Consider the following 13,248-nt stretch of genomic DNA (forward strand, 5'->3'; position numbering starts at 1 on the left):
ACTTTGTAAGGAGTATGAGGGGACTTGGTATGTCACTAAAGACCCTTACAAATTTCTACAGATGTATGGCGGAGGCATTCTGACTGGTTGCATCACAGTCTGGTGTGGAGCCTTCAGTGTCCAAGGTCACAAGAGGCCGCAGAGGGCTGCAGACTTCAGCCACTCCATCATGGGCACAACCCTTCCCACCATGGAGGACATCTTCAAATGATGGCTCTCCAAGAAGGCATTCATTGTTAAGGATCCTCACCGTTTATGACATGCTCCTTTCTCAATACTACCATCAAGAAGGAAGTACAGAAGCCTGAAACCCCACACTTAACGATTCTGGAACAGTTTCTTCCCATCTACCATCAGATTTCCCAACAGTCCATGAACCCATGAACACTACCTCATTAATTTTTTTTGCAATTTTTTTGTAATTTATATATATTTATACCTTTGTACTGTACTGCTGCTGTAAAACAACAAATTTCACATCATATATCAGTGATGATAAACTTGATTCTGATTTGTATTATCAGCAAACTTGGGTATATTGTGAAAATGGATCTGGTCAATAGTTTTGGGTATTATTTATTTAGTTATTGTTATTAGCATTACAGTATTTATTTTGGGTGGTGATGGTAGGAATTTAATCGCTCTCTTGATCCTTCTCACACTCCACTTCAGTAGGTGGCGGTAATGCATCTTTTTTAAAAGTTTGTCTGCCAACCGCCTAAAAGAAAAGCAATAGAGAGGAGGAAGGAGACCGACGGAGTGAGAGGCGCCGGAGCCCTGGCGACGGCAGAGTTGCGCGGTCTCCCTTTGACCCCGGCGCGTCACGTAAGGCGCCGGATTCGAGCGGTGGTTGACCGCCGCCGGCGAACGATGCTGAGCGGCGTAGAGGGTTTGAATTCGACGGCTGGCAGCAGCTTTCCGAATGAGCGGCGGGCGGCAGCGGACCCTATTCCAGAGCTGGGGCACCAAACCGAGCGCATCGCAGCCCCGCTCTGACAGGAGGCCGCCGGAGCGCAGACTGCGGCCGGGAGACGCGACCGCTCCCGCCGCGCAGGATGGCTTCGAGGACGGTGAGGATGACGATGTGTTGCTGGTGGCGGTGTTCGAGGCGGAGCAGAGCCTGGGCAGCGGACAGGGCTCTGGGGCCCAGAGGGCCGGGTCCGATGCCGCCCTTCCCGGCTTCGATCTGTCTTCGGGGGACATGTGGATCTACCCGACTAACTGGCCACACCGCACTTACCAGTTCGACATAGTCCGTGCGGCGCTCTTCCAAAACACGCTGGTGTGTCTGCCCACCGGCCTGGGCAAGACCTTCATCGCTGCCGTGTTGATGTACAACTTCTATCGCTGGTATCCCACGGGGAAAATTGTATTCATGGCTCCGACCAAGCCTTTGGTCGCTCAGCAGATCGAAGCTTGTTACAAAGTGATGGGCATTCCGCAGAATCATATGGCGGAGATGACAGGTAATTATTGTTTATAGCAAATGATGTGAACACTGGCGACTGAATCCAGCTGGGAACAGATTTGATAAATTACTCCGCTCAAGGCTTTATAAATACAAGATATTCTGCAGATGTTGGAAATCTTGAGCAACACACGCAAAATGCTGGAGGAACTCAGCAAGTCATGCGGTACCTATGGAGGGAAATGTATACTCGACGTTTGGGGCTGAATCCTGATGAAGTCCCGAGTCCATAGCATTTTGTGTGTTGGTCAAGGCTTTATAAAGGCGTTACTTAAACTCCTGGGCGCTATGACTGAGATAGCGGTTTTTTTTTCTGATGTTAGCCAAAGGTTGTTTATCGTGAATAGATACCTTAAAACATAGTTCTCTGTTTTATAAACTTTTTTACATGGAGTAGTAAATGCAGTCTGGCCGCTGATCACAATTCTTATTCAGTTGGCAAGTATATATGCGCTTCAACTTTGCATTTGTATAATGTCTTAGAAATACACAAAGAATCATAATTACCACCACTGACATGTCATTAAATTTGACTTGCAACAGTACAGTGCAAGACATAAAAATGACTATAAATTACTATGGTGAGGTACTGCCTTCTTGAGACATCACCTCTTGAAGAGTTCCTGGTTGGTGGATGTTTGCCTGTGATGGAACTAGCTGAGTGTGCAGTGCTATGCAGCCTCTCTGCACATTGGAATCTCTTTACCAGTCAATGATGCAACCAGTCAGAATGTTCTCCACTGTCCATCCGTGGATATTTACTAGTCTTTTGTTACATGTCAAACCTAAGGAACACTTAAGGAAGCAGAGTCACTGGCGTGCCTTGATGATGGCCTACTCCTGCACCTATTTTCCATGTTTTCTATGATTGTGTGAATGTGTTGGGGCCCATGATAGATCCTCTGAGATCTTCATGCTAAGGAACTTGAAACTGCTCACTGTTTCCACTGCTGACCCCTCAGTGAGGACTCATGTGTTCTCCTGACTTCCCCTTCCTGAAGGCCAGGATTAATTTCTTGGTCTTGCTGATGTTGATTGTAAGGTTGTTGCTGTGAAGCACTTAACCAGCACTTAATCTGTCTCACTCCTGTACACCTCCTTGTCACCATCTGAGATTCTACCAACAATAGTGGTGTCACTAATGAATTCATCGATGGTGTTTGAGCTGAGTTTAGCCGCATAGTCATGTGTAGAGAGTATAGAACAGTGGGCGAAATATACACCCTTGAGGTTAATTGCCAGCAAGAGGAGATGCTATGACCTATCTGCATTGACTCTGGTTTCCCATTAAGGAAGTTGTGGATCCAGTTGCATTGGGAGGTACAGAGGCCCAGGATTTGAACTCGTTGATGGTATGATTCTGTAACTAATGGACAGCAGCTTGATGTATGTTTTGTTGTTGTCTAGGTGCTTCATAGCAGAGAGGAGAACCAGTGAGATTGTATTTGATGTCGACCTGCTGCGGTGATAGGCAAAATTGGAGTGGGTCCAGGTCTGTGCTCAAGCGGGAGTTAGTTCAGCCATTACTGACCTCTCAGAGCACATCATCGCAGTCAATGTGAGTGCTGCCAGGTGATGGTTGTTGAGGCAGCTCACCCTGCTCTCAGTCAGGGATTTATGGCCTTTTGAAGCAGGTGGGAAACTGACTGTGGCAGTGAGAGGTTGAAGATGTCCTCAAACACTACAGCCATTCGATTGGCACAGATTTTCATTTCCCTGTCAGGGATACACCAACAGGGCCTGATATCTAATGAGGGTTCATCCTCTTGAAAGATATTCTGATGCCAGCCTCTGAGACAAAAATCAGATTCAACAGATGTTAATGTGTAATGTTAATTCTCCCATTCAAAGTGTGTATAAAAGGTTTTGAGCTCATCTGGGAGTGATACATGCCATTAGTTTTCACCTTGTTGGAAGTAATGACATGCAAGCCCTGCCCCAGCTGTTGTGCATCTGATTATGTCCCTACCTTTACATGGAATAGCCATTTGGCTCTCTGATAGCCTGTAGACTGTACCTGCACTTATTGTAGTGCTCTTGGCCATCAATGGCTAGGTTAGTATTTAATGCCAATCATTATTTGCCCTTGAGATAGAGACACGGCATTTGAAACTATTGCAGTTTAAGAAGGTACACTGTAAAGTAAATTGAGAGGGAGTTCTGGGATTTGGCCCTAGTGACAATAAAGGAGCAATGTAATTTCAATGGAAAAGAGTAAACAGTTGACACTTCAGGCCGAGACCCTTCATCAGAACCCAGGGTCTCTGATGGAAGCCATCAACTGTTTACTCTTTTGCATAGATGCTGCCTGGCCTGCTGAGTTCCTCCAGCATTTTGTGTGTGTTGCTTGGATTTCCAGCATCTACAGATTTTCTCTTGAGTGCCATTTCAAAATCAGGATGAAGTGCATCTTGGTCCCATGTTTCTGTTGCCCTGGTCAGGGCTTTAGAACAGAATACAGTTCAGCACTGGAATAGGCTCTTCAGCTCGCAATGTCTACACCAAACATGATACCGAACTCTTCTGCCTGTACGTGATCTATATCTCACTATTCCTTGTGCAGTCATATGTCTGTCTAACAGCCGCTGAAACACCACTCTCGTATATGCTTCTATCCTCACTATTGTATGCTTCTACCGCTACTCTGGTTCTAGGCACCTACCACTTCATTTTTCCAAAAAATCATATTTAAGCTTTCCCCAGTCTCACATTAAATGTAATCTACTGCTTGACGTTTCTAGAGTGGGAAGAAAATTTTGAATGACTACCTCATCAATGCCTCTCAGTTTATGAAATTTTTAGATGTTGCCACCCCAGAGAAAGCAGTTTGTCCATCTTCCCATTTTTGCCCATACAGTCTTATCTAGGCAGCATCCTAGTAAATCTCTTTGGCACTTTTTCCAAAGCTTCCACATCTTTCCTGTAATGGGGAGATCAGAATTGCAAACTATACTGTGATTTTTTTTTGTACACAATACTGTCTGGAGTAGCTAGATGGTTGGATAAACCTACACATCTCCCGAAGCCACGAAGGGTGGTATCTAACTCATCCCCTAGTCCTTAGGACCGGGTCTGGCTCCACTCAGTCTTGAATACTGCTGCCAGCAAGCATGGCTAACCAAAGATTTCTGTAGTTTCAACATGACTCTTGTATTCGCTGGCTGACCACTGAATACACGCATGTCATATGCATTCTTTACTATCCAATCGATTTGTGCACAACTCTATCATCTTATGCCATCTGCAAACTTAGTAACCCATCCATCTATGTTTTCATATGTCATTTACATGTACTCAGATAACAGAGATCCCAGCACAGATACCTGCAAAACATCATTGGTCACAGACCTCTAACAGAATACCACCCTTCCACCGTAACTTTCTTCGATGGGCAAGCGAGTTCTGAATCTAAGCTAACAAGTTGCTGCAGGTTCCATCCTCCTGATCATGGTATGATCAGCCTACCATAAGGAACCTTGTGAAATGCCTTACTAAAATCTATGTATAACTGCCACTGTCCTATCCCCATCAATTCACTTTGTTACCTCCTCAAAAGGGAAGTACTGTCACTGTGGTCAAGAGAGGGAATTTTGTAGATGATACCAATTGCAGCATGAGTGTGCTGGCAATGGAAGGAATGAGCATTAATCAACTGAACTCTTTTTTATTTGTCTTGGATGGTGTCAAACCTCGTGAGAAGTGTTGGAGTTACATTCATCCATGCAAATAGAGAATGTTTTGTTGTGCTCTTGTTCTGTGATACGTGTGTGTTGCAGAGAGCAAGGCCTTTGCAGGCCAAGTAGTAAGTTCCTTGCTGCAGGATATCCAGTTTCTGACCTGGTGAGCCTGTTATTTGTGTGTCTAGTCCAGTTGAGTTTATCATTCATGACAACTCCAACTCATCCCACAAGTGTTGGTGCTGTTGCATTTGGCTACAGTAATGCTGTTCACTATTGACGGTTGACTTGTTGGAGATGGTCACCACCTGGCATTAGTATGTTGCAAACTGTGAGCCCATGCCTGATTGTTATTTAGGTCTTGATGTGTGCAGGTGTATTATATTGTGAATTGAATTAACATTGTACACTCATCAGTAAATGATTCTCTTTCTGACCTTCAATGGAATGAAGGTAATTGATGTAACAATCGAAAACTTGTACCAGGGTTCAATTTTGAGAAATTCTTACTGAGCTGATAAACCTGCAACTACCACAACCACCTGTGAGTGTGAGAGATGACTCCATCTACTGACTGGCTGCATCACAGCTGGTATGGAGGCTCCAATGCACAGGATTGTAAGAGGTTGTAGATTCAGCCTGTTTCATCATGGGCACCACCATCGAGGATGTCTTCAAGAGGGAGTGCCTCAAAATGGCAGCATTCATCATTAAGGACCCTCACCATCCAGGATGCGCCCTCATGTTACGACGGTCAGGGACGAGGTACAGGAGCCTGAAGACCCGCACTTGATTCAAGGCAACTTCTTCAGATTTCTGAACAGTCAATAAGCCCATAAACACTACTTCATTGTTCCTTTTTATTATGCACTGTTTATCTTGTAGTTTATAGTAATTCTGTCTGTCTGTGCACTGAGTTACTGCTACAAAGCAACAAATTTCATACTATAATACGATGGTGATAATAAATCTGATTCTGACTGGTGTGCAGAGAGTGGAGTGCTGCATGTTCAGATGGGCAAGGGGAGTAGAGAAATCAAGGCAGCCAATGATAGGTCAGTAATATGTAATGAATACTACTACTACGTTGACTACTACGTTGACTCAGGCCTAGGGGGCCAGTGTCGGGTACGATGACGGACTCTCCACTTCTCCCTCTCCCTCATCAGTGTGTTCAGTTCATCTACATTAGCCGCGCCGCTGTCTTCTAGGAGCGTGTTGACCATAGTCTTGGGAGTGAACCCAGGGTTCATCCTCCCATGCTTGGGCTCCCATATGATGACTGGGCTGGCAGGTAGCTCAGGGTGGCGTAGACAGTGCCCCGCTAGTTGTAGTCTTCTCGCCTCGATTTTAGCGGTGAGCATTGGTAGGTTGTCATAGAGCTCGAGGTTTGTCATGTGCTGTTGCCAACTCACGTCAAGAGCCATCCGGAGCATTCATGTATAGCAATCATCTAGAGACTTTCGCATAGTCTTGGTGAGTGTCCACGTCTCGCATCCGTACGTGATAATGGACTCTATGACTGCTATGAAGATCCTTTTTTTTAAGCCCTCTGGTCAGGTTTGACTTCTAGATTTCCTTCATGTTGTTCATAGCCCTCTACGCCAGCGCCTTCTGTATCTTTATGTCCTTCTCTGAACTCATCATTCTTCACCCGAGGTACTTGAAGTCAACGACTTTCTTAATGGTATCATTCTTTACAGTCTTGAGAGTACTTTCGTCGCAGTTAAACGCCATGTACTCTCTTTTTAGCGTTTAGGTGAAGTCCAACTTTATCGCACTCAATTTCCACTTTTGTCAGTAGCTGCTGTGCCTCCTCCATCTGTTCAGAGAGCAGGACTATGTCATCTGCAAAATCGAGATCTGTGAGCATAACTGGTCTGACCCTTTTGGTTTGTCCTGGTTTTATGGTAAAACCAAGCTTGTCATGATCTTTGGTAGCTTGACGCAGAGCGTAATCAGGAACAATTATAAAGATTAAGGGTGCCAGAGTCTCTCCTTGCAGCACACTAGCTAGGAGCTCAAACACTGCTGTTTCTCCATCTGGTGATACAACTTTCGCCATGGTTTTGGTATAGCTGGACTCTATTGCTCTCAGTAGACGGTCTGGCACTTTGTAAGCTTTCAGGATTTTCAGCATTTTACCTCGGTGAATAGAGTCAAAAGCTTTGTGAAAATCGATGAAAGTAAGCACGGCTGATAGTAACCTGCTGGGAAGCCCTCCAACGATCACGGAAGAAGAACAGGACATACCCACGATACTAACGCAAGTCGACATCGATGACGGCTCATTCACCATTGAGGAACTGAAGAAGGCCAAATATGCACTCAAACAGGGCAGGAGCACTGGACCAGATGAGATAACACCAGACGTCCTGAAGAACTGCGACCTGGACGACATCTTGCTGGACATATGTAATATGGCACTGATGAAAGGCGACAAACCAGAACAGTGGTCACTGTCAAACATTATCCCAGTCCCCAAGTCTGGATCCCTCACGAAGACAGATAACTACCGCGGTATGAGCTTGACCTGCATCTTAGCAAAGCTATACAATCGGATGATCTTGAACAGGATTCGCACCGCCATTGACCCTAAGCTAAGATTCAACCAGAATGGTTTTCGGCAGAAGCGCACAACAGTAATGCAAATACTTGCTCTCCGTAGGATCATCGGGGAAGTCAAGAACAACAACCTACCAGTCGTGTAATGAGTAGATAATCCCCAAAGATGGTTCTTGACCGCACATATGAAACTGAGGTTGCTTTGAATGCCTCAAGAGGAATCCTTGGGGTCGGCAGGTTCACTAATTGGCTCTATTTCACCGTTCGGTTCTGGCCAGCACTGTATTGTTATGTGACCTGTTTTCTGTAGTTCTGTAGAGAGAGTTGAGAGGGTGAGGGTGTACTTGACTTACCAACTGTTAAATTGCATGAACTAGTTCCATGCCATGAGTCAAGGGGAATTGCTGGGCAGCCTGTTTGCTAATTTATGCATCCCCAGTAATGTCTGTTCGGTTGGTAAGGTCGGATGAGATTGCTGGGTTTCGGATGTGTTGTGATGACGAGTGCTCACTGCCTGCAGAGCTATGGTTCTTCCTGTGTTCCAGTGCCTCATCCTTTTTTTATTGGAAGTGCTCTACTAAGGGTCAGTCAGGACTCGTGCGTCAAGTTAGGATGCCGCTTACTGCACACCCCCCTCCCCCCCTCCCCAAAGAATCTTAAATGCCCTTGACAACTTCTGTTTCCCCTAATAACCCTTAGGACATGTGACAGCCCCCACTGGGAATCACTGTAAACAGATACAGCACTTGTCACAAATGCTACTTGACTGACTCAGTTCTGTTGTGTTGTATTTGTTCCAATCTGGGACACCGGTGAGTAACCCAATCACAAACAAGAGAAAATCTGCAGATGCTGGAAATCCGAGCAACACACACAAAATGCTGGAGCAACTCAGCAGGCCAGGTAGCATCTATGGAAAAGAAACATACATCAAAGTTGCTGGTGAACGCAGCAGGCCAGGCAGCATCTATAGGAAGAGGCGCAGTCGACGTTTCAGGCCGAGACCCTTCGTCAGGACTAACTGAAGGAAGAGTGAGTAAGGGATTTGAAAGCTGGAGGGGGAGGGGGAGATGCAAAATGATAGGAGAAGACAGGAGGGGGAGGGATGGAGCCGAGAGCTGGACAGGTGATAGGCAGAAGGGGATACGAGAGGATCATGGGACAGGAGGTCCGGTAAGAAAGACGGGGGGGGGTGACCCAGAGGATGGGCAAGAGGTATATTCAGAGGGACAGAGGGAGAAAAAGGAGAGTGAGAGAAAGAATGTGTGCATTAAAAAGAGTAACAGATGGGGTACGAGGGGGAGGTGGGGCCTAGCGGAAGTTAGAGAAGTCAATGTTCATGCCATCAGGTTGGAGGCTACCCAGACGGAATATAAGGTGTTGTTCCTCCAACCTGAGTGTGGCTTCATCTTTACAGTAGAGGAGGCCGTGGATAGACATGTCAGAATGGGAATGGGATGTGGAATTAAAATGTGTGGCCACTGGGAGATCCTGCTTTCTCTGGCGGACAGAGCGTAGATGTTCAGCAAAGCGGTCTCCCAGTCTGCGTCGGGTCTCACCAATATATAAAAGGCCACATCGGGAGCACCGGACGCAGTATATCACCCCAGTCGACTCACAGGTGAAGTGATGCCTCACCTGGAAGGACTGTTTGGGGCCCTGAATGGTGGTAAGGGAGGAAGTGTAAGGGCATGTGTAGCACTTGTTCCGCTTACACGGATAAGTGCCAGCAGGGAGATCAGTGGGGAGGGATGGGGGGGACGAATGGACAAGGGAGTTGTGTAGGGAGCGATCCCTGCGGAATGCAGAGAGAGGCGGGGAGGGAAAGATATGCTTAGTGGTGGGATCCTGTTGGAGGTGGCGGAAGTTACGGAGAATAATATGTTGGACCCGGAGGCTGGTGGGGTGGTAGGTGAGGACCAGGGGAACCCTATTCCTAGTGGGGTGGTGGGAGGATGGAGTGAGAGCAGATGTACGTGAAATGGGGGAGATGCGTTTAAGAGCAGAGTTGATAGTGGAGGAAGGGAAGCCCCTTTCTTTAAAAAATGAAGACATCTCCCTCGTCCTAGAATGAAAAGCCTCATCCTGAGAGCAGATGCGGCGGAGACGGAGGAATTGCGAGAAGGGGATGGCGTTTTTGCAAGAGACAGGGTGAGAAGAGGAATAGTCCAGATAGTTGTGAGAGTCAGTAGGCTTATAGTAGACATCAGTGGATAAGCTGTCTCCAGAGACAGAGACAGAAAGATCTAGAAAGGGGAGGGAGGTGTCAGAAATGGACCAGGTAAACTTGAGGGCAGGGTGAAAGTTGGAGGCAAAGTTAATAAAGTCAACGAGTTCTGCATGCGTGCAGGAAGCAGCGCCAATGCAGTCGTCGATGTAGCGAAGGAAAAGTGGGGGACAGATACCAGAATAGGCACGGAACATAAATTGTTCCACAAACCCAACAAAAAGGCAGGCATAGCTAGGACCCATACGGGTGCCCATAGCTACACCTTTAGTTTGGAGGAAATGGGAGGAGCAAAAGGAGAAATTATTAAGAGTAAGGACTAATTCTGCTAGACGGAGCAGAGTGGTGGTAGAGGGGAACTGATTAGGTCTGGAATCCAAAAAGAAGCGTAGAGCTTTGAGACCTTCCTGATGGGGGATGGAAGTATATAGGGACTGGACATCCAAGGTGAAAATAAAGCGGTGGGGGCCAGGGAACTTAAAATCATCAAAAAGTTTAAGAGCGTGAGAAGTGTCACGAACATAGGTCGGAAGGGATTGAACAAGGGGTGATAAAACAGTGTCGAGGTATGCAGAAACGAGTTCGGTGGGGCAGGAGCAAGCTGAGACAATAGGTCGGCCAGGACAGGCAGGTTTGTGGATCTTGGGTAGGAGGTAGAAACGGGAAGTGCGGGGTGTGGGAACTATAAGGTTGGTAGCAGTGGATGGGAGATCCCCTGAGCGGATAAAGTCGTTGATAGTGTGGGAGACAATGGCCTGGTGCTCCTTAGTGGGGTCACGATCGAGGGGTAAATAAGAGGAGGTATCCGCGAGTTGTCGCTGTGCCTCGGCAAGGTAGAGGTCAGTACGCTATGGAAAAGAGTACAGTCGATGTTTTGGTGCAAGACCATTTAGCAGGACTGGAGAAAAAATCTGAGGAGTAGATTTAAAAGGTGGAGAGAGCGATGAAAGAAACTCAAGGTGATAGGTGAAACCTGGAGGGGGGAGGGATGAAGTAAAGAGCTGGGAGGTTCATTAGTGAAAGAGACAGAAGGCCATGGAAGAAAGAACAGGGGGGAAGGAGCACTAGAAGGAGGCGAAGGGTGGACAAGGAGACTGGGTGAGGAGGGAAAAGCGATTGGAAAATAGTGAAGGGGGAGGTGGGGGGGCATTACTGTAAGTCTGAGAGATTGTTACTAGTCAGTAACTACCATGCTACTTGATCAGAATGATGAAGTTGTTACTTTGATTATTGAGAATAGATTGATAGGTCCAGCTTTTTGTGAATAGGATACAACCGAGTAATGCCTACATTTAGCTAGAATTCAGTGTTGTACCTCTACTAGAACTGTTTGGCTAGAGGTTCTATTAGTTCAGCAGTGCAGGTTTTTAGCTCTACAGCTGCAGGCAGTGGTCTCAGCCATTTCTTTGCCATCATATGAAGTTGATTGAGTTGGCTGAAGATGGGTTACTTGCGAAGAAATGGAGATGGATCAAGTATTTGGCTCGTCTGCCTCAATGTTGTTGTGAATGCATTGAATTTCTTTCACACTTGTGTAGGGCATTGTTGACACCAAGGCTCAGGATATTCTTGGAGTTGCCACCTCCTTCTCATGTTTGATGTTTACTTGTTCACCATCTTTCATGATTTAGATGTGGTAGGACATCAGAGCATTGATCGTGTTTGTTAAATGGTTTAGCACCTGTCCAGTTTAGCATAATTGTGCAATCTTGTAGTTAATGTATTTTAATCCAAGCTTTGATTCTTTAACCATTGGTTAAATATAAGTAAATGAATTCTTGTAAACCAAAAGAACTGTAGATGCTAGAAATCTCAAATTAATGACAGAATATGCTGGAAAAACTGAGCAGACTGGGCAGCATCTGTGGAAGGAAAACATTTAACATTTCAGATCAGAGACCCTTCATCAGAATATTCTTTTACAGGTGTTCCTTGATGTAGCTTTTCAAGCATTGTCTGGTCTTTTGTATATTTACTTGCATCGTGTGAGTGTTCGAACTTTTTTTAAAAGTAGAAGTTATGCGTGTGCCTTGTCAGCAATATCTGCCATGTAACTACTGACAAATCAAGGATTTTCATCTGATCATTAGGTGGTCAAAAGATTGCAAATTTTTGGTATGTTTGAATTTTGAGGGGATTGGGCCAAGTGGAATTCTCTCCCAGGTCAGAAACAAACTGAGGTATCAGCCCAAATGCTATGACATCTGAGTAAGTCTGATATTGACTCTACGTACCACTGCCATTTAGTACCTTCCATCAAAAGAGTAGGCATTTGGTCACTAATTTATACTATTTGTTTATCTTTAAGTGCTTTTTTCCATAAATATATCAACCAGACTTTCGCTGACAATTCTCTCAATTAATTGATTAATTGCCTAATTTGTGGTTTCTAACTTTCTCCACTCTTGATATACTCTTTGTATGGAAAGAAAGGATTTTGAGCTGTTCTCTTCAGTGAAGCCTCTATGTAATTCAAATCTATAAATCTCATCTGGGTACTTGGTTTTACTTTAGTTTTGGGCTGCCTAATCCACATTGCAATGAATTGTTAATAAGATTTTTCTACTATAGAGCTGCATCAAGGTCTCCCAGAAGGCTCTTAGCAGTAAGAGTTAATGTAGTTTGGGCACTAATCCAACAGGTTCACATATTAGATACATTAAGAAATAGATTACTACACATGGAACATACCAATAGTTCTATTAAACTGAAGGGCATGTAGATGGAAGGTAAACCTTTGAATCAAAAGCCACTTATTTCAAGTTCCCGTCCCTCTCAATTTCTCTCCATTTTCATTTGAGTCTTTGAATATGTTGCTTTTCAAATTGCAGCTTTCTGTTTAGATCTTACGCCAATTGAAATGGCCAGGGATATCATGAGTAATATTCCTCTGACAGCATGGTGGTATGTTTCTCTCTTATATTTTCTTAAACTGCTTGAATACCACACAGTCTGACTTTAGTGATGCTTGCTTTAAGGTTGATTTTTATCTTGGTGCCATTCTCCTGCACTAACCCAATTTTTTAATATCTACAAATCTATTGCCTTTTGGCCTGAATTTATTAAGCCTCCACAACTGTCTTGGATATTGAAGTCTTATGATCCACCATTGCCTAGGTAGAATATTTTTTTCCTCCTTTTTTTTAAATGACTGACCTCTTATTATGAGACTGACCACTAATTCAGTCACCACAGGCAAAGGAAACATAAATCAGCATTTTATTAAGAATTTGTATGTTTTAATTAAGTCACCACTCATTTGTCATAATCTGAGAATAATACTACAGGGCCATAATCTCCATTCTAGGAAT

The 13,248-nt window shown here is 45.0% G+C and overlaps 1 protein-coding gene across 2 annotated transcripts in view; it reads left to right on the forward strand.

Annotated features, from left to right (window-relative positions):
* The first annotated feature begins 762 nt into the window (after positions 1-762).
* Positions 763-13,248, forward strand: part of fancm (FA complementation group M) — a 154,314-nt gene continuing 141,828 nt past the window's right edge. For both annotated transcript variants that reach the window (XM_063047072.1, XM_063047089.1), the window contains exon 1: positions 763-1,466. In XM_063047072.1, coding sequence (XP_062903142.1) covers positions 923-1,466 — 544 coding nt within the window. In that variant the 5' untranslated portion in view covers positions 763-922. The remainder of the gene's footprint in view (positions 1,467-13,248) is intronic.

Source organism: Mobula hypostoma, chromosome 1 (genome assembly GCF_963921235.1).
Source record: "Mobula hypostoma chromosome 1, sMobHyp1.1, whole genome shotgun sequence".
In the NCBI taxonomy this organism is placed as follows: domain Eukaryota; kingdom Metazoa; phylum Chordata; class Chondrichthyes; order Myliobatiformes; family Myliobatidae; genus Mobula; species Mobula hypostoma.